Source organism: Lepisosteus oculatus, chromosome 11 (assembly GCF_040954835.1).
Source record: "Lepisosteus oculatus isolate fLepOcu1 chromosome 11, fLepOcu1.hap2, whole genome shotgun sequence".
In the NCBI taxonomy this organism is placed as follows: domain Eukaryota; kingdom Metazoa; phylum Chordata; class Actinopteri; order Semionotiformes; family Lepisosteidae; genus Lepisosteus; species Lepisosteus oculatus.
In genome coordinates, this window is record NC_090706.1 from 38,323,783 (window position 1) to 38,346,639 (window position 22,857).

General features: G+C 41.4%; 1 protein-coding gene across 2 annotated transcripts in view; it reads left to right on the forward strand.

Moving 5' to 3' along the window:
* neurl1b (neuralized E3 ubiquitin protein ligase 1B) overlaps window positions 1-22,857 on the forward strand; it is an 88,201-nt gene that overhangs the window by 36,446 nt on the left and 28,898 nt on the right. The window contains exon 1 of one of the 2 annotated variants that reach the window (XM_015349921.2): window positions 20,004-21,269. The exons of the other annotated variant lie outside the window; for it this stretch is intronic. Coding sequence (XP_015205407.1) covers window positions 21,239-21,269 — 31 coding nt within the window. The 5' untranslated portion in view covers window positions 20,004-21,238. Of the gene's footprint in view, window positions 1-20,003; window positions 21,270-22,857 lie in introns of those variants that run through there. 2 annotated transcript variants of the gene reach the window in all.

Below are 22,857 nucleotides of genomic sequence, written 5' to 3' on the forward strand. Positions count from 1 at the left end.
GGAATGATATCATGAGCACATTCCAAAGACAGTCTGACAGTATCGACCTTTCTGCAGTAGGTGCATTAGCTTATATATGCAGATTCTCCTTCTTTTCGAAGGGAATACTGTTCCCTGGTTCTGAAATGCCCTGAGGTCGTCTCGTGAAGACATATTATTTCTGCCAATTTAAGCATTTTTGGTGGGTGCCAGGGATATTACATTGAAAGTGTCCACACGTAGTGGGCTCCCCTGTCTCTCTGAGACCAGGCCACAGCTGCAGGCCACAGCTAAGCCTACAACACGCTATTGTAAAGAGTAACAAGAGACTGTGGAAACGGTCGTCTCCCAAAATATGAAATTCCCCAATAGTTTACTTGAAGCCAGAAGGTCTTATGCGGGGAAGATAAATATAAGAAAAACAAGGAGCTATGTTTTCTTTCCTTGCAAGCTGAACTTCCTGAGGCTTTTTCTGTCTTGCTACTCGCTGCTCCGAGCTTCCGTTAGGGATGCCAAGGACCCTGAGCAAACAATGAAACAGCTGGGGGAAGCGGCGCTGATGTCCCACATCTGGAAACAGACTAACAATGAGAGTAACAGTCTAGAATGAGAAAAATGTCTGAGCAGTGGGCCTACTTCCGTCAGCCTCAATGACGGTACATGAATCATTAATATAAGAGAGAGAGAGATATATATATACGATCAGAACATGTACATATGGCAATAAACTCTTCTACTACTCTATTACAGAATACTGTAGCCCACTTGACTGCTCACACTCGTGGGGATCCGCAGCTGGGTTTAGACCAGTGGGAGGCAGGCTCGTTTCACCCTGCTGGTGATGTGTTGCAGTATTGCAGTGATGATCCTGCTCAGAACAGGAGGCTCCGGATCAGACATCAGGGTCTGTGCTGTGAAGAAGCCATCTGTGGGGTCATGGCTGAACGCCTCTACGTCAGGATCCCCCGAAAAAGGTTTCAGTGTGAAATAGATTCTCGAATCTGTCACTCGAAATGTGTTCCTCACACAGGAAAAAACTGAACATCTCATGCATGCAATGGTGTCAAATTGTTTTGCATTACTTGAAGTTCAGGAAATGTTACAGTTAGGACCACAGAAATAATTTCTACCTCCATTTAACTATGGATGGTAAAATTCACAAGTGAGATATAGGTGCTGCCGCTGTTGTTAAATTATTTATGCAAGGTTTAAAGTTTACTGTTTCACTATTCAAACCTGCTGTAGGATAGAAATGCCAAATGGAGTTTGTAACGAAACGTTTGGGAGGGATGACAACTACCAAGTTCAATCAGACTCGGCTGTCAGTAATTAGGAATCACTGCTGATGTCATTCCCTCTCCTAAAACACTAAAAGCACCTTCAAACACTATATGATCCCCTTCTCTCCCTCACACACGTCTTTTTGCATCCCTCCTCCACACCATCTCCCCCTCTGCAGCTACCCCTTGGTCACTCCTCCCCCTGCAGGGGGGTCCCAGCCTCCTCGTCCTCAGGAGGTCAGGAGGTCAGCCCTCAGCCAAGCGGGTTCTGCCACATTTTCACCAAACACTCCTTAATCCTTTCAGGACACTTTATTCTTGGGTACTGTTATTCCTAGTGAGTCTACAGTGAGGTGTAAGACACAAGTCGTGACTGATATAAAACATAAAGTGTCATGGTTTACTGTATCTGGAGATGGTTGTTAGTTTAGATTCAAGAATGTTATTTCTGTGCAGGTTACACACTTAGCCTTCGCTGTGAGGCAATATAAATAGAGCAGATGGATTAAAAACGGAAACAGGGTTCGCTCTTTATGACAGGTACTAAGGATACATCTTGCTGTTCCGTTTCAAGGAAAAATATATATTAACACTTGACTGCAACACAACTAGTACCTTCTCTGCGGTTACCCCTAACCACCTACACGTCTTACTTCATTCTTTATACCATCTATGAATGTCTTAATATTTTCAAATGAAATAAAAGTAGCTATAAAAATAAAAACAATAAAAACTGATTGGAAAAATGTTGATAAATGATAAGGCGCAGTCCCAAATCCTGAAACGGGGAGATCCATCGGAGACGCAGAGAGTAAAAACAAACGGGAACAGAGAACTGGGACCAGGAACACGAAAAGTTAAAAGCATAACGGGACAAGGTGCTCCAAGCCTTGTGTGCCTGGTGGAAGGCGGGCTTCTGGGCGTCCGTCTTCCAAAACTGAGCCCGGAACTACGGAGACACCGGGCTTAAATAATGGAAAGGGAATAAGACACAGCTGAGACTAATAAAACTGTGAATAATACGAAAAAGTAGGAGCGCCCTCCAGAGGAGGGATGAATATCATAGCAGGAAACCTATTTCACCTGCAGGCAAGTCTTGACCACCCCCGCCTCAGGTGGAGTAGGCTATTTAAAGTCATATATATAACTATAGCAGTGCTCTGGGCTCTGTTATAGTGTTTACTCTGAGCCCCTCAAACTCTGGAGTTCTGTCGGTCCCTGGTTCCCTGTCGCTTTGGTTCATCGACTCTGCTTCGTCTTGACTTCTGGATCTGCCCTTGATGCTTTGTACTGTTATTACCCCGCCATTGAACTATATTTTTGGGTTACTTCTCTGGACAGTGTTTAACTATTTTCTTTTGTCTATTTTCTTTTGTCTATCTGCTGCCTGGCTGCGAACTCTGCTATGTTCTCGACCATGGACTGTGTCTTGCCAGTTTCTCTTTCCCGTCTGTTTCCACCTTTGACCTGCTCATTTCACCCTGCGAGTGGGGTCTTCCTTGAACCTCAGATTGCTGTTTATTTCCAACAGCAGTGACCATTACAGGCACTGGGCAGGAAAGGAGGAGAGCTTTTGCTTTCAGGTGAGAACACTGCTGTGGTCATCTTGCTTGGAAAATGGTTGGATGAATAGCAGATGAGTAGAATATGTTTCTCTCGTTGTACCAAGGCACACTGGGGGCTTCTGAGTGGGTTAGCCAGAAAAAGTCATCTCTTGGCATGGAGGCTGAGCTCTAGGGTCCAGTGAGTTCAAGCCTGGATCTTGTCATGCCATATCAAGCTGATGGTGATTGACATTCCCTAAGTGCCAGAACACAACTGGCAGAATTAGGCTTTGGATTAATCAGACAGGTTTCCCTTGGCATTCCAGCAAACAGCGCCTCCTGGTGGTGTGCCAGGCTCCTGCAGGCTTGCAGTTCCTCCAATCACGGGTGACGCTCCTGTCAGGTGGCGTGGAGCTTGCAGTCTGTCAAGTGGAACTAGAATTAGAGATTCTGATATTTGGAAAATTAATGTTAGCAAGGGAGGCATCCTCACTTTGTCCACCAATTGGGAACTCGGGAACTCCCTTTAACGGTAAGGACTAAAATATAACTAAAAAATAACTTGTGGAGTTCCCTCTTGCGAGCTCCCACTTCCGCTTTCAGCTTTGTCGACCACAAAATCCAACGACTGTGCTTTCGAAATTCAGGACTGCTCAGGTTTTAATAGTGTTTAAGAAAAGGAAAGGGGAAAAAACCTGAAAAATTGTTAGAATGGGCAGCTTACAGCTGGAGTTGAAAATATGCCTTTGATATTTATTGTATCAAAAAGATACTGCATTTCAATCATGTATTTTAAGAAATGGCAAAAAAATGACACCCTCCCACGTGTGAATCCTAGGATTAAACAATAAAAGCATTTCTTCAATTTTTTTGTAAGCTTCAGTGCACAGCAGACAGTTTGGTCTTGTGCATTTCAGTGGTATTAACTATATTATAGTTGAGAGATTAATTTTACAACTTTGAGTGAACAATGATCTTTTGAATTTCTTCACATAAGTCAGTTGAGAACAAACTCTGACTTATTGTGCCAACCTGGACAGCAGGGCCTTAATTAGAGCCATACCTTGCTTAGGGCTACAACATCAGCATCAGGCCTACACACCAGAGATGCTGCTGTGCACGGCTGCCTTATTACAACTGTCACTCAGTAAGCAGTTTCATTGCCCTTTTGTATTCCTTGTCCATCATTTCTTATTATGACTGATGCAAATATTTAACATTTTCCCGGTATTCATTAAGCACACAGAAAAACTCTGGGCTTTTTAATTGAAAAGACTTTGGAATGTTGGCAGATATCATTATTCTTTCAGTCCAGTGTCTGCTTTCACTGCTCAGTGATATTAATGTAGGTGTCTATTATACTGTCTGCTTGAAAAGAGAGAGAACTAACAGGCTTTGGGTACAGTTGCACAGAAAGGAGATGCCCAGTGATTACTTCTGGAAAATCCTCTTTTCCTTATTATGCAGGGAAGAGCAGTAGATAAGAATGGGGTCATGCCACTTAGCAGTTACAAATGCCAGAAACCAGACTGTAAAATACCATTCTGCAGGAACTGGGACACCTGTCACTACTGTCCATTTGTGCTGGGGTTAATAAAAAGCTGTCTTAGGAACTCCATGTTGGTCTGTGAATGAAAAGAGATCTAAAGGGTTTGATGACATTTTTGAAAATAAAATCTGTTCTCCCAAAGTGAAAGACACATTAATTCGAATGGGACAGAAAGTTTACTTGGAAGCAATGATACATCATGCATATTTAGCTAATAAGAAATTAATGATAGCAAAGTTGTATTACAAAATTCCTCCAGGACATTATAAACAAATCATACAGAAATATTTTTAGTGCAGTGCAATAAACTACACTGATTTGTTTATGTTCTATTAAAAGTAGCATGTTGTAAACCGCAAGAAAAATGTTTTTTAGAATTGCTTTCCTAAATGAGACAAAGTCCTCATTTAAAATCAATCTATGCCCTGTAAATGGATTGAGGTTTGATTTTCTCAGTGCATATTTGTTTCCTTTCAAATCCATTCTGGCCAGCTGTGTCATTAAAATCGTGTATATTGTATCTGAATCTCTTGTATTAACCAAGAGATTTTGTATTTCTTTTACTTGTACAATGAATGCAGTTTCTTGGGTGTTGACTTTAACAACTTGTCCTTTAGGAAGAATCCATAAATTAAATATTGCTGCAAAAGATTATATTTAAAATTGATCTCTAATAATGTAATATTTTAGTTTATAGTTTCCTTTTGTTTTTAGGTATTTTAGTCTTAGAAATCCTTTGCAGCATCCTTACGTGTGTTTAAAAGGGTACCATTAAGCTCTGAATGTGGGGAATTTTGGACAATCTGCAGGGCACATTTCTGATGCAAAGAAACTTCCTTCAAATGACTTCAATTAAAAGCAAATGTTGGGAAATTGACTTTTAAGGGGACTGGATTAGGCCAGAAATGTCAGAGTCAACAACATTTTTTCATTATTAACGTGCCAGTGGGGGCCAGACTGAAATAATGGGTTGATGCTAGGCCAGTGTACAATGACAAGCCTTTATGGCTATAAGATTACTTTGCAATTGGAGCATTCACTATTCTTCCCAAGTCATTTTCTGGCATCCAAGAGGTTCTTTGTCACCGTTTTAATTGGCCTTAAATGAGGTGTAGCTTTGCTCTTATGCCAGTAGTTGAGATTATATATATTTTTATGACTAATTACTGCAATATGTTTTTCAAATGTTCATGCTGCACATGGAATGAATGATGGGAATTAGTACTAAACAGCATTTATAGGAAAAGGAAAAACTGGAATCAAGAAATTGTAACAAGGACTATAATTCATTCAGTGGTGCCAGGACTTAGCTTGCTTTTCAGCTCTGTTGTCACACGGAGTGATGAAGCAATGTTTGATTTTGTGTGCTGCAGTCTGTCCTAAACGACTTCCTTCATTTAACAGAATGTGATGGTAATTCTACAAATCACCCAAAAGTAAAGGGTTTGATGATTTGATTTGTGCCCCATCTTTTTTATTAATGTCGACTACAATGTTCATTACTCTTGGGTTGCTTTTTCGGGTAAAACGTAGAAATTGTATAAAAGCCTTGACAGGTTTTATTCATGGTTTTCGCCAAAGGGGCTTTTTTTCTATCAAAGGACAGGTTAGCTGTATTCTTGTATCAGGTAAAGTTTTGTTTTTAAAATGTACTGTGTTCCAGAAATGGATTTGGAACTGGGGGAGACTGATGTAAATTCATTGTTCACGGACACTTGTGGGTGATTGCAATTAGATGTTAATTCAGAATAAAATTGCAGAACTGTGACCAAATGGAACTTAAAGTGCCATTCAGCCTCATGCTTTATTGAAGTGCCAAGAATGTAAGACTTCAGTAAGGACAGTTGCCTCTTCTGTTATATTTCAAGTGATGTTTCTTTGACTGTCAGAACTAACACTTCTTTAAAATCATTTCATTTCATATCTATTGCCCTGTGAGGTGCACTCAAACAGCACTGTGACTCACTATTACAACAACTTCACAAGAGCAAGTTAAGATAAGATGCCTCCTTCTGTAGGGCCAAACATGTACAGTACTGCATCTGAAATGACCATCTGGTTAAAATGTCTGCATTGCTGTAAAACTAAACTCAAAGGAAATTGTACACGAAAGTTCACCACAAAGCTATACCACAGTTGGTGACACTTTTTGTGTGTTTGTGTTGTGAGATTTGTCATGACCATTGTGCTTGTATAGAGGAATCACGACATAGTGTACCATCCCTCTGTTCTTTAACCTTTTATGGTCTGTTGCAACTTGAATGTCCCCCAGAAGAAAAAGTCTATGAGCTTTATACCTCTGTGAGGTTTAAAGAGGATGAAGGGAAAATTTACAGAGAGCAATAACATTAGAAAGGCAGAATTCAGGTGGACACAAGCCAGAGCTTTTCTACCAGATGTGCATTGTGGCTTGTAGAAAATGAATACTTCTTATTTTTTTAATACATAAAACAAAATTCAGTCCATAAAGGCTTGAGAGGTTTTATGTTTAAACACTTGTCCTTACATTTTTGTATTTATCATGTAGGTTTATAGACATTCTTATAAATATTCACCCATACCCTGCATATGTAAATATTAGGGGCATGAATATTAATTAGCTCTTGCTGTATTACAGTGCTTGGAATAGAGAAACATCTAGATTACAAGTGAGTTACTGAAGACTATAAACTGACTCCATCTTTGCACTGTTGGACAGTTACTGCTGCCTTTGACACTGTCGATTATACTATCTCAATAGAACAGCCGTGTTGCACTGTAAACCTTACGTAACCAATCTGTTGATTGGTCATAGCTCCCCTTTAACAGTTGTGGTCACATTTGGCCACATTCTTGCAGAACCCTGCATTCTTGGTCCCACTGTTTTTAGAGTCTACGTGTAAGCATTGGGCCCAAATTCTTCACAGCCATGGCATCAGTTTTCATTCATATTTTGAGAAGAAGCAAATTCATATTTTGCCCGTCACCTGAAATGAATCAAACACTACATACCTTGATGGACTGTTTAGATGATGGTAAACAATGGGCGCAACACAATGTCATATATCTGAATTCGGCCTCTCCTTACCAGCCCTACAGCTGTGTAAATCTTAATGTACCTGTAGATAAAGTTCAACTTAGTCCGACAGGTCAGGATTTTTAATGTCATCCTCCATCTGAGTCTTGTAATTGAAGCTCATGTTCGTAATGTGGTGAAATTGTCTTCTTTCATCTTCCTAGCACTGCTCGTATGTGCTTTTTTCTCTCACCACTCTGATGCAGAAGGGCTAATGCATGCTTTTCTGTTGTCTAGTTGTGAATACTGAAACGCACTTTGTGCTAGTGCGTCCAAATGTTCTTAACAACTTGCAACAGGTCCTAACTCAAACTAAAAGGCATGAACATACTGGACATCTCCTGTTTTAGCTTTCTTGCAGTGGCTTCCTTCAGATTTTAGACTAAAATTCAAAGTACTACAGCTCAGCTTTAAAGGAATGGGTGGTTTGATTCCTGTCTACATCAGGGAATTGTTAACTCGCTATAAATCTATGTCTTGTTTATGCCCTTTGGAGTCTCCCCTTCTGTCAGCTCTCAAAACAAGACTCCAAACCAAACATGCTTTCTATTATACTGTCCCAAGACTGTGGAATGATGTCCTGGATCATATTAGATCTGGCCATCATTTTCTATTACTGTCTGGGCAATGTATCATTAACAACCTTCTATAAAATTAGCGATGATGGCGATAATTATCTTCGTTGTTATAATTTGTATCACCATCATTATCATTATCATTATTTCTTGGACGGTAAAGGTCCCATGGCACTGTTCTTGAAAGTAAGGTTGTTAACCTTGTCCCGGCTATATTCTTCTGGGGGGTTGAGCAGTTTGGGCTCTCTGTATTTCAGTGCGTGTGGGAAACTCCTGCCTCGGCACCTTGTGTATTGTGCAGTGCAGAAAGGCTGCCATGTGTCACCCAGCGATGGCTACAGCACTGTTGCATGTCTTCAGTCTTCTATATGCAATGCAAGCTGGAATCCTTTGGAATGAAAAGCACTATACAAACGCAAGTTATCATTAATTACAATTCTAAAGCCAATGCTCTAAGCTCATTGGAGCACTGTTGATTGCTGAGGTTAGTCTCCGTATGCATATGTATATTTATAAAGAAATATCAATTATATGAAGTGAACACATACTGTACATTACCCTTACTGAACACATTACTCAAGTGGACAGTATTTATGTGCCCAATACAATCCCTGGACACTTTTCTACCACAAACATAAACCGGCAAAATATATTTTTTGTGTGTAGCGCTTAGGATGTAAAATTCTTGGCCACTCTGTTTCTTGTCAGCAGGATGCTGGGCTGCAGGGTGAGTGTGAATTTGCTCCTGGAGTAAATGTTGAAGTAGGCGCTGAGGAACAGAATCCTCAATATCTCAATATTATTTAACTCTTCTGTTTTTTTTCCATTATAATGTTCTCAGTGGAATTTGCCACATTCTGGAATCGTTATAAAACATGTAGTGGTTTAAAATGTTCTATTTCGTAACCTAATCGAAGTGTGAATATTAGGTACTGTTCACAGACCAAAAATATTCAGCCATTCTTATTTCATATGTCAATTTCTGGAATCAAACTTGAGCAGTTATACTGTAGATATCGAATAGAGCACCTTCAGATGCATGACATTTTGTTTAAATCCCCTCTGCTATGGTAGCCTCCAATTGAAAATCCTGAATTAATTTGATTGTAAAGAATGATATTGTCCTGCATCGTAACAGCTGTGGCCTAAGAGCTTTGGAAGTACTGTATATTCCACTGGGGAACATAATTCCAAATTACAGTGAGAATTCAATTTAATGAGGCTGCTGCAGTTGATTTAGCTGTACAAAGTCAAGTATATGTGCTCTGTTAGGATATAATGAGGTGGAATTGCAGTTACATCAAAGATGAATTAACACTAAATTGCAGTTCATGAAAAAGCTAGAAGTTCAGTGCAGTAGATCTCTGCACGCTATTGAATTATTTTCCCAAGTCAATTTGATTTGTATCTTCTAAGACTGAGAAGGGTAAAAAACAGCAAGAAGGGCAAGGAACCACTGAGAAAGACAAACCGATACCATTTTCTCCCATGTGAAACTATTTTTTTCTAAAAAATCCCTCTGCACTTGTGGATTAAGGAAAGAAACATCCTTTGTACATTTTGCACCAAAAAATTGAACATTATTATAGTTGTATGTATGACTCTGAACATACTTACTCCGATGTCTTCAGAGATGACTTTGAATGAAAGCCGTTTTTGTATTCAACTTTTGGATTTAATTGCTAAGTCTCTCTGCCAAAATGTTTAGAATACCACCACTTTCCCAAACATTCCCTTGTTTGTAGGTTTCGTTGTTTGAATGTGGTGTTATTAGTCGTATTCATGAGTAACAAATTAATCTTCTTTATTTTAGACATCAGTATATTCATGCAGCCCATACACAATTGCATGGTTGTCCCTTTCAGAGGACACGGGTGCTTCAGTATACAGTAGTTCATTTCCTTCTGAATGTAAGAATGAAACAAAGGACTCCTTTGGAAAAAGCACCACGTAACCCCTTTTTGCTTGTCTGATTTTTGCAGTGACGACTGTTATTTTACACATAACGATACATTCCAGGGCTCGGACCCCTTCCCTCTCTCTGTATCTCGGTGCATAAGCATGATAAAATATTTGAGCTACGTTTCAGTGGCTGGGCTCTGGAATGCATGTCTTTTCAGCAGGAAAGAGGGGCTTTTGTCACAGGCTCAGTCAGTGCTGCCTTAGTGCAGTGGAGTACTGGCCTGGCCTGGGCAAGCTATGTGTGATCCGCTATATCCTCGCACGCTGTAGGTATGAGGTAGCTCTCAAGAATGCAAGGAACCCCAGACAATGCAAAGATAGGTGTCCCAGGACAAGAAAATAAAAGAATTTATTACAAGGGATTTTTTGCAAAGAAAAGCAGGTCTTCACTGAAATCTGTGTCTAATTATATCCGACTCCTGGAATTTCATCATGGGTTATGTCTAGCATATTAATCTTGTGGGTATCGTCCACTTCTCAGCGTCAACAGTCCATGTTTAAACCTCCCAGGGAACAGTTATGTTTTGCTATTCCTTAGAATAGATTAACTGCATAGCAGTTATTCATGTTGGTGTAAGACGTAGTGCTGTGTTGGTCCAGGGTGGTGATGACCAGAAATAACACTGTTTTGGCTTGACTGGCAGAATGCTGAAACATAAATGGAATGACCGGAAATTGCAAGTCAGATATTACTTTTATAGGCAACTGGTAGTCGGTCTTTCTGCCACGGTTTTAAGAAGTAGACTAAACAGTATTGCGAGGAGAAAATAAATGCTTTTTAGCATGGTACAGAATTCCGGGGGTATTGTCGTGAATTTTGTGAACATTTTTCTGAGGCAGGCAGTGCTTCGCCGCTGTTTTGAAAATCCCTTCCAGTGGACGACAGAAGCTGCAAATGGGGCAACAACTGACATTTCACATGCCTGCATTCACTTTCACTTCCTCCGTGTGGGGAGCACAAGGAACAGCATATGAGACGTGATTACTTTCATGCTATCACTAGATTGCAGCTTTACCAGCATTTACAATAATTGATCCCTTTGTTCTATAATAAGCTTCATGTTACTGTATTTATAGCGTCTTTCGTGGTGCGTCGTCTCGGGGTGCTGTAAAATAAAATAATCAAACAAGAGATGAAACATGATTTACTTTTATCCCAAATTGTATGACTCAAATTTGTCAACAATGAAGTATTTTGTGTTATTTTTCTGGCCTGGCATCACGGTGTAAAAATACTTTAGCGAGCATTGTTCAAATTATTGTGCCTTAATTAGCGGTTGCATTTCAGTGTCTTGTAAGCCACCAGCCAAGTTCAATTGAAGTGTCAGTCATGAGCTCATACACCATATCCTGTGTAGACCTCCACCTCCTCCCTTCTCCACAGGCCTCAGGACACTCCTCGAAATGCCACTGGTTTTTCTATTGAGTCCTCGGCAGGCTCGGTACGGCCTCAGTTTCCTGCTTCCACAAACAGCATTGAAATTGCAGAAACAAAACGGTTTTGTCTTTGAGCTAAAATTAGCCGGCCCCCACCCCCGTCCACTCGAGGGACAAAGCTGGTGGCCGTGTCCTCTGGGACCTCTGATACAACCGTAATTCCAGCATGGACAGACCCGCCCAGACATGGCAGCGGGCTGAGAGCCACATGTGGCTTTTTTTCCCCGACCCTTCCACGGCCTATGGCAGTGTTGACACCGCGGCAATGAACAATTTTCTGTACGAGAAAAACAAATCACTGTGGGACAATTATTGTTCGGGAAAACAGGCTCTGGGATAAAGTGGAGTGGACAGATTAATGGGATGAATAGAGACTGGCTGTCTCGTTGGAGTGCCAGTGCTGAATAAACTTCCCACACCTAACTGTACACAGCGGGAGCAGCTCAAAGTCTCTCCAAACGCTCCCGTCACTATACTGGGGCATTAGGACCCACAAAGACCGCAGGGTGAGCGCCCCTGCTGGTCCCAATAACTACTCTTCCAGTAGCAACCTAAGTCATTCCCAGGAGGTCTCCCATCCAGGTACTGACCAGGCTCACACCTGATCACTATAGAGAGAAGGAAAGTGATGTGAGGCTTTTCTTTCAGTTGCTGGTTTGTATTTGTGGACTATGACCTGTTCTGGAAAGTCCCCTGCTATGGCAGACGCACAAGACATTCTATGCACTAATGTTTGCTATTTGGATCAGTAAATTCCTGACTTTCGCCATTTGCCGAACACGTCCTGACTTGCTTCCTGCATTTAAACAAAGCACAGTCTTAGTTGCAAAGTCTCCCTGCTTGCTTGTGTATGATATGCCAAGCAATCACACGATCCACAGTCAACACCCAACCAGTCTGTACTACTGATAAAGAGCTTGATTGATCAATCAAAGAGGTTGCAAAGTGATAGAGGCACATGTGGCTGTAGCCAAGAGCGATTAATATTTGGGTTGGATTATAATACTACAGAGTCATTCTGCTAGAAGTCACTGTAGATTAGCTGGAGAATTTAGAATTAACATTAGAATGCTAGTAACATTCACTGTTTCAGTTGTTTAAATCTGTTTTAATTCTGTTGATATCATGTGCTAGTTGGCTCCTGTACAGCTACAATCATGTCTTTTTATATATGTTTTTATTCATGAAAAATACTGCACAGAATTTAAACCTATCTATGGGATTGTGAATTTCTCCCACAACTGCTCTCCAAAAATAATAATGAAAAACAAACTTGAAAATGCCAAAATGCCACTCACGTTGAGTATGGGGATCAGACCCAATCCGTTCTCTGAAAAGGTAGAGAGACTGTTTTTTTTATTAAGGCTGGATGATCTCATATAGAGAGCAGTGTTAGGCAGTGTGGAACAGTTTCTTTACACCACTTTCTTTAAAAGGAAGCAAATTATCTTGGGGCAAATCCCATTTTAGGGAACATACTACTTAAAATATATAGACTCAGAATCTATTGAAAGTATATTTCTCTGTGTGAAGTGAAGCCTTTAGATTTATAGGCTTGTTCTGCAAGGTACAGTATTTTGGTGATAAATGAGGCCTGGGTAGCTTATGGATATTCCCTTTTTAAGGCTTGCTGATTTTTGGGGGGAGGATGATGGGAACGTCTCACGATCAGACAGCTTGGCGTAATACAAAGCAGTCCGAATACAATGTCAGCCTTTTTGGCAGAAAGTCCAAGGAAAACTGTACATTTGCAGCCAAAGAAAAAAGTAGCGGTTTGGAGCTTTCCCCAAAATGGTGACAGCGCTGTTGTTTGGGAAGCATGTCCCATTTTTGAGAGATCATCCTCCCTGAGCCCATTCTGCAGATGAACCCCAGATAAATTCCTCTTGGGGACGCATGAAAAGGTTGTCTTGTGGGTCAGCATTGCGGCAATCAAAAAAAAAACAACTTTCTTAAATAAACGAGACATGGAACACTGCTGAAGGAATCCAGACTTAAGGAAATAAATTGCTTCACCTGATCTTTCAGAAACCACAGCATGAAGCAGAATTATTTAAACTACTCAATCTGATTTTCATCATCCATCCTGTTCTACCTGCAAAAGACAAAGTGAGTAACCTGTAATGGTGTCTCTGCTGTTTAACCATTTCCTTCTGTTTTCAGATCAGAATGCATTGAACCTTTTGTTTATGTACGCTTTTAATGTACAGTATATAGATTGATTGTATTGCTCTGAAATAATCTAATGCTATCTATTGTGCCTCAGCACTACCTGTGAGCAAATGTATAAGGAGTGGTCATTTTATTAACAAAATCTTTCTGTATCTTTTAATATTCTAATGTTCTAATAATTGTTGTCTTTTATGTAGAATACCCTGTATTCACTGAGACACTGAGGCATGATGGCATTTTAAAACTAAAAGAAATGTAAGTGCAAAATACACAGCACCTTAAGCACAGCTGAAAAGTGCTTACTGGTTCAATTCATAACCTGGCAATACAAACCGGTTGTTTACTTTCTTGCCTCCAGTCAGACGCAGTGTACAAGAGAGCCATTACAAATTCAGTTTTAGGTTTAATAAACAACAATGGGGTTCAGTTTGCGGTTGCTCTTGGCTGTCTGCTCTTACACGCAGAGTGACTTTCACCCCCATGTTGACCATTCTGTCATGAGCTTTATAAACCAGAAAAGCCCTTTTGTTTCTGGAACACAAGCCATTAGTGTCCTACACTATGGAGAGATGCATTTTAGCCATCTGATCTATTAAATGTGTCAAGGCCACATCTGTTTGAAAGTTATAGTAAACTTTGATGATAGCAAATCACGGTCAACTGCAGATCTGCGACGCTCTTTTAATCTTTCTCTCCCAGGTTTCCAGAAAAGACTGGGTACCATAAAACTTACATTTTGGATTGGGTTTTCTCATGTTTATTACATAAAGGAATGTTGTCTGTAAGATGTGTAACTATTTTTCTGAAGACTGCACCATGTTGTTCACTACCAGGAGGACAATGGTGAGAATAAGCAGGATGTTTGTTACAGTTCAGTTAAATATCTTTTGCACTAACATGAGAGAAGGGATAAACACTTCTTTTTTTTCTCCTTCCTTCATCTTATATCTCAACTCCGCTGCAGGCTGTGACCAGTAAGGAATTTATTAGACTATTATGTTTTTGTTTAAATTTTGAAGCTTTATTTTTCTCATGACTAATGAATCTAGAGAAACACCTTATTGAACTATATTTATGTAACAGATGTATATTTATGTATCAGATATGCGCAGTGAGTATCTGATTCTTTTCAGTTGTCATGTGAAAGACCAAAGCCCTCCAAGAACAAGAATTCAACCACATAAATATGATTGACTCACATGTGTTCTGCTTTGTTCCTCTATGTATTTGCAGCCTGTTTGTTTGAGTTATAGGTTGACATGATTTTGTTGTGTCCTTGCTTGATTGTATTGTATTATTTTAACAGGAGTGTTCGCTTTTCGTTTGCTTTCCTGATCTTACTGTAGTGGGCGTAACAAGGACACAACCTGCTATGGCTTTCACTCGTGACCCAACTATCACTCCTGTATAGGCTGTCAACTCCACAGCGTAAAGTTGTAAGAAACAGCGCTGATCACGTGACAAAGTCCCCTAACACTGGAGGAGAGTATTATTTCAACGTGATCGATATGATTTTCATCTATAGCACGTGCTGACTGTGCAACTCCAGGGACGCTGAGGCTGCAGAGCTCCGCAGTTACAGTGGGAAGCACATCTCATTGGTATCAACGAGCAGCGCTTTCCCAAAACCAACAAAAACAAACGGGAAAGGCTGTCATGCACACGTGCCTCGAGGAAATGAGTTGCATCCAGAGTGGCAGTGTGCAGTGTGTTTCTCTGTACTCCATGTGAGAGGACAGCATTACTTTCCTGAAAAGTGAGCTTTATCAATTGCCAGACTGTGACAGGAGATGAAGTACACCACTTAACTGCAGATTCTGGAATGGGGCCTGACTTTAGAAAATGGAGCCTTCCTCCTCATGAGCCACCGCACACTGAACAAAGATACCATTATCAGAAGTGGGGCACATCACAGGCATTTATTGCAGCCACCCTTCTTCAGAGCATTCCTGGGACATGAGGTCTGTCTGTGGTGGGGGAAGAGAGGCGCAGCTCTTGTTCTGTGGAGACATTTATGCAGGCTGGACCCTTCGGCTTTCGCACACACACCACATTACAAGGGCTCCTTACTTCCTCATCAGGGAGTGACTGTCCATTTCCCACAGGGACCAGGGACACATGATCACACACTGCGTGTCACTTCAGGCAAGCTTGGGGGTGCTGGAGCTGCAAACTGGGGGTGCAACGTTTCCCACGAGCAATTTTATTTAATTTGTCTTACGAGGGGGCTGAACGTCAGGGCTTTGTGGAAGCTCTGCTGCTCCCCAGACTCCTCCTAAACCTAGAAATCTTCCACCACTGTTCCCGCTACAATGTTTGTACTGTTAAGATGTGGACGTTTGGACAGTGTGCCCTAAATGTTGGGGGACACCACTTACAAATTTTCTTACTGGCACGTTCATCGGCCTAGGTCCAAGGTTCACTTAAAATCCCCCACATTCTTATCTTTTAATTAGCATCTAAGGATCTGTGACTAAAATAACTATAAATGAAACGGATTAACAGAACAAAAACCCATATATTTTCGGGCATCTCTGCTCCTGGTAAAGAGAAGCATTGCAAGTAACTCAGGACTCCTGAAACATGAAAGTACAGCAAGGGTCTGAGTTTCTAGTGTGGGCAAGGTGCCCACCTAATTTGTTTACTTTAGAGTGGGCACTTTGCACACAGTGGAAAATTAGGATCTGGGTTTTCTTCTACTGCATTTATGAATCCAAAGTGTTCATTGGCTACTGTCATAAATGCTAACAGATGGAACTAGCGCTGATCATTTGTAATGTAAATAGTGCTGTGCCCACTCATAACACACCATCAGGGCTTGTGTGTGGAGCACAGATGAACATCACAGTAGCTTCGATCCCTTTAGACTCTAGCTGACATACTGCAGAAAAATGAGCTCCTCATAACTGCTGTGGTAAGACTGGACTATTCCAATGCCCTTGAAGAAGCTGGCAGGTTGTTCTTTAATGCCTTCATTTGACTTCACTAGGACTTTGTCACATTCCCCACCCAGAAATATACTTCTTTATTTTAAAACCCCCTTTCTGCTCTTCACTGTAAACCTGAGCTGTCCCAGAGCACACGTGTTGAAGTTTACCATTCCTGTGTCGTGCCTGAGGTGTATTTGTTATTGGAAGTGTGTTCGCTTGGCAAGCGCTTACTTTCTATCCTGTCATTTTTTTGGAAAAATAATTAACATACAAAAAAAAACCTTTTGTGAGCCAAATAGGAAAACGAAGGCGGAAGAGAGCCAATGTGTTGTTTGTCTTTGCTAAGTAATTCGAATAGTATTTTGTTTGTCATTTAATGGAAACTCTGTCCTAGACTGCTGAAGTAAATAAATGCATTAATAAGAAGCAATTGAAAATGTGTTGTTAGATCTCAAAAAAGACAGATGATATCTTACAGTGTCGCCTCTTACTGCTGCTGTCAGCTCCTGTTTATGACTCATATTCTGTGCTGAAGATTCTTGGGCACACAGTTTTTTTAATTATCTTATCTCTGACATTTGTGAGTTACTCTTTGTGCCATTTCCCAGTAGCTGCTTTTCTCATTTTCTAAAAAGAAATATAGCCTAGGTTTAGCTTTTTTTGAAATAGGCAAATATACATTTTAGTGTATATCTATCGTATACAGTATATACACTAAGGGAAGTGGGGAGGATATGTACAGTAACTGCTTCACATAGACTATCGTCCTGATCTCTATAGTAGTGATCAATCAGGTAGCATTTTCTTTCAGCACTGTAAGACTTTATAGCTTCCTCGTTGCAGAGAGAAGAACCCCAACAGTAATTCAGTGTTCTGACAACTTCATTAGAACTGACAATGTATGTATACTGTGCATATATCTCTCATGTACCTAAATGTACCTTTTTTGGAGCAGATCAGTCAAACCCTGCCATAGATTTGATTTTCGTTTATCTTGAGCATCATGCACAAAGTTTCAGGTCTTGAGTGGTTTCTTAGATCCCTCTGAACTTTAATCTCACAATTTGGATTGTACGTGTTTCAGGGGAAAATGCTTCCAAATTCTTTGCTTTCAAATGGAGAAACTAGAGTACACCCACTTATGACTCATCCTCAATAACATGACATCTGCCACCTATGGTACTCAACTGGCAAACCTCAGACTTCAGATACAAAATAGGACACACTGGTCTTTTTCCACATCCAGTGCTGCGGAGCCTTAGTGAAGCCAATGAAAACACAAAGCCAAAGACAAAAGGCATTTCTAGTGTTACCTCACTGAGGTGAAGAGGCCAAGTGGTCTCTGGACGCTACTAGATTGTTGCCTGTGAAGATCGGGCTGTCGCTTCTGCCAAACCTCCTCAGACACGGCTGCAGTTCAGAAGCCAGGAAACAGCTTGAAAGCATCTCAGCCGTCAAGGTTGCCGGAGGAGTAGGATCTGAAGGAAGAGAGGGGGTGGGCAGAATTTCCTAGGCAGGGCTTGCGTGGGTTCCATGAACACATGTAGTTTAGATTTTTGAATCCGTAGATTAAGATGGAATCATCAGTCATGTCTCCGTCATTCCCGTTATTTACAGTATATCCCCCTTAATCCCCACTCCAGCCACGGGCCAGCTGGGAATCAGCAATGGTCTAGCCTTTTCGCCACCCAAGGGTGAAACAAGGACTGTACGGGGGCGTCTTTGAAATGTGTGCCGTCAGAGCCCTCAACCCTTTTCCACTTTGTGCCTCCGACAGCGCTCACATCTGGGTCCCCATCCGGCCGGGAAGCTATGCGACTGTCCCCGCCAGCAGTCCGACAGGCCACAGGGTCTGTGTCACGGACCAGGTCAGGGATTACTCAGTCAGCTCCAGCTCTGTCACTGCTGTGGGAATATCGCCGATCCCCCCTGCACGTCGGACATCTCCTTTTGAAGTAAGGCTTTTTGCAGCAACAGTAGCAGAGTGCCCTGTTTTTATTTTAGTGCGACTCCGTTTTCGACTACAGTGACTCCAATACTAAAACGGTGTTGATGCTGTTTCTGTTATTCTCAATCTATCTTTCCCCCGAGTTTAAAATAGTGTGAAGAATTGCAACTATTGCAGAGAAGACAACTGCCGCCCGCACTAAGAAACAAATGAACTACTGGAACAAACTAGGAACACATGACATATATAGCCTATGAGTGCAACTATGCATTTGCAGTCTAATCTGGTTTTAACCAGCACAATCGGCATATAGTGTTATACAGGTAACTCTTGGGTGTTGCCCACCTGGTGGAAACATTGTAGGACATCATCCAGTCAGCTGCATTTAAGAGAATTCAGACAGGCAAGGGTTATGAAAGTGCACTGAGTTAGGCTGAGGCATCTTGGTATTTGGGTGCTGATGTGGTGTCACTCTCTAGTCTAAATGGAAAACTGACAATGACACCATCTGCATACTACCATACTGCAGTAATTCTGCTTAGAGATCTTCCCTCACCACTCACTGACCAAGCCCAGGCTTCCCTAGTGTTTCTTAGATATTGAATGCACCGATTTGTAAAAACAAATAGAGCCGACAGCAGGTATGTAGATGAAAAATCCAGAACACAGGGGATGCTTGCATGCTAAGAGTTCAGTTTTTTTTTTTTACCTTTATTGTATTTGAACTCTACCACTATCAGTTCAATAACAGTTTTGGTGTAGTGTGTCTCCGTAATATAGGGAGGATGGAACTCACAGTGTATTAACAGAAAAACCACACTGTAAGAAACCCTATTAAGATTCTTTGCACTGGTTTGAGTTAATCTGTTTTTCCAGTTGCATCTAAAGGCCCTTTATGAACTTTTCGCAGTGACGCAATGTCATTTTTAAAGGAATCCACAGGAAGCATATACTTTTAAAGATCTTTAAACTGATGTTTGCACTTGCACATAAAACAGGTGGTCTTACAGTTTTGAACACAAAAACAATTTCACATCTTTTTAAGCCCGAAGGAACAGAACGAGTATTATAACATGATGTGCGACCTGTGAGAAATCCAAGAACATTTTAGCCGCAGTAAACTCGATTAGTAGTCTTCAAAGCTGCAGGATTTAAAGGAAATGCAACACGTCTACCCTTCTATACAATAGCCGTGAGTGCTGGTCATGAGAAACCCCAGAGCCGCCTTTGATTTCTGCAGTATCGAAGATATTTCTGAAGAACAATTAGAGACTTCCCGCTTCTGGCATGATCATTTAATAAGGAAGTTTAAACGCTTTGCCTACGTGACTATTAAAAAAAAATTGTTGTTGTCGTTTTTTGTAGATGGTAAGAATAAACATTTCGTCCGATTTTTCTATACGTCTTACCATAGAGGGAAAAAAAAACATCGAACACGTATTAAACTGGTCAGAATGAGCTAAGTGTGTAGCCAGGAGAGGCACTCACTAATCCACTGTCATTAATTTGGCCATTGACTCACCCAAGCTCAAGCCTGGGAAAACAGTGTTGAACAAGCCATTTGAGGGGCTGACACCTGTCCTACGGTTCCGTTCTGCTCCCCGCAGGATGTTCAGTCAGTTAAGAGAGCCTTATCCTCTCCGTCAGCACTTTACTGTTTCAGGATATTTTTTTTAAAAGTTCCAGTTGCTTCGTCCTGCAGAAAAGCGTCTTTAGATCGACCGCATCTGAAGCCATCGAGCCCGACTGTCGCTTGACTGACGAGAGACGGTTGCACAAGCCTCCTAACTAGCTCTTTTCACACCGACAACATCGGGGACATCAGACACCGCGACAACAGGTAGCGTTCGATGCGCATTCCTGACGGCGTGTCTAGCGTTTTTAAACCCTGGATTGGCATTTGGAAACCCCCCAGCCCCCCTGAGGAGAGCTCAGTGTCTGCTATCCCCGCCCGTGGGGAACGCCAGCGAGCCGCGGTGTCACCGCCGCGCCGCTCCACAGCTGGTGCAGCGGTGAGTCTACAGCGCTGCTATAACAAGGACTAACATTTTCATGCACTCTTGTACATCATGAGAAGTTCATTTTAGTGTCCGCACTGACAGTATACTTTCATTTTTGTCTATAAAACCAGTTTTGATTATTAATATCTTACCAAATTTAATTTGTTTTAAGTCTTGCCGAATAAACCATGCTCTTGCAAGCCTATGTCTCTATTGACAAGTCAAAAGACATCAAATTCATCAAGTTAAGATGGTTGTTATCACTACTGAACGTTATGACATTACACTAGCCAAGTAGTGTACGGTCATATAACAATCTATAGATAACCGAGGTGCTAATTTACCGTGGTTTATCCCGACGTGTAATGATTTTGACAATGGCTTTGGCCAGTATTTTTTGCTGATATTTAAGATCTTCGGCGCTGACTGTATAGACTCTTCCGCTGAGAGCCTCTTCAGGGGCAAAACGTTCCTCTTTTTAAAAACCGAAATCCAGTGGCTTTACTGAAGAGCGCTCTTCCGCCCGTGGTACATTTCCCTCAAAGCAAGGCGGATGCTGTTGCTTTAACAGCTATTAGGAGCAAACCGGTACTGGGAGAGGGAGGGTATGTTCCTATACCAGCAACTGCGGCTCAGCTGGAGGGGCTTCACAGTTCATTCGGAGATGAGCGTGTTCGAGATTCTCTGGCTTGAAAACCTGCGCCGTTGAAGAGGATTTACAATCCGCATTTCTGCCCGTCATGAATAAATGGAAGAAAGACAAATGTTTATAACTGGAATTCACTTCTTATCAGGGCAGAAGATATAATGGGAAATACAACACAGAAATCGTTTATAGGTATGCATTTTACATCTTTATTCTGGCTTCACATCGGTGTGTTATAGCAGCAAACAAAATGCGTACCACAAATGTGGTGGTTATTTTTTTGGGGTCTTTTTGCAGCTTGTGTAGAGATAGCCTGTCCTATTTTCTGGACTTCAGCGTGCATACATTGCTGATCAGTACCTCTCCAGGCACTGTATTCTGCCGCTGGAGTCCGAAAGGATCGGTGTCACTACACTGAGCAGGAATATAATAATGAGTCAGATACACCCAAGTCCCACGAATGGAGTGAGGCATTTTCATATACCTCTGTTTTATTAAATGCTTCCTATTTTGGAAAGGACAAGTAGTGTATCCATACTTTCGACTATTTATTTTATTATGACTCTATTACTGTATAAATAATATAGGATTCGTTTACATGTAGCACATTATTGTGCTGTAGCTACAGGTTTTCTTTTCTTTTTTGTGCTTTTCTTTGCTCTGTAGCTAGTTGAAGAAATTGCTGGGGAAAACAAATCACGTATTTTCTCTAAACACATCAACGTAATTTTGAGATGTTAGGGAGTAATTTCTGAACTTTGCCCTTCTTTTCACAATTATTGAAGGATTTTATTCATAAAGACTGAAGCCAATCGCCAATCGGCTCAGGTGCTCGATAATAAGACTGAGTATAATGAGACTTACAGTACGTAAAGTTGTTTTTCGGACTCGAGATCTAAAAACTGTGCGATTATCGCTAAAATTAGCTGTATCCTGTCTTCCTTAAACAGAAGCACTAACTTGTGTATTATTTTTGGAGTTCCACTCGATGAGTATTTTATTAAACCGCTGCTCGGGTACGGACGGTACGAACCGATTTACCCGCGCAGCTGTTGAGACATTTCTGTGTGGATTCCCATCTGGGACACCGACATGGCGTTTTTCCATGTTCACGACTCCTCTTAATGGTGTGTCCGGGATTTCTGTGTGATTCCTGACAGGGAGCGAGCTTAACACTGCAATGTTTTGTACGGGTTCAGCCCTGTCATGAGTCTTTCGTGGGACTGACGGTAACGTTCCGGTCTTCATGGCCCACGCATGCTTTTAGAGATCATTGTAGTAAGGTTAGAGGTCGGAACGATAAAGAAATAAATAGATGCTTGCAACTTAAGGTGCTTATTTATATTTCTCGAAAGTAAGTTTGGCGTGTTTGAATTCATGTGATGATGGCGTTTTTCGATAACGCATATACTGTACGTCGGGTTTTCCGTGTTCACGTTGCAGTGCGAGGGGTTGTCGGCGTCGCAGCTGGAGACTCTTTTATTATTTAAGGAATGTGATTTACGCGGATTTGCGAATGTAATCCATCAGCCGAGGTTTGTCATGAAGTCTGCTCGCCGGGCTGGAGGGCGTCATGTTGGCAGGTGTTGACCTGCGGTGCCAAACCTTCGTCTTAAAAAGCAACAATCCAACAGGCTGTGCGGGTACTCAATTGGTGTTGAGGGAGCAAATTGGGTCAGCCAAAACATGAAAGGTCAACCGTACCCTTGAGACCTAAGGGGTGTTGGAGCACTGAACTATGTCACTGAACAAATTAAAAGAACTTAAAGTCTACAAACGC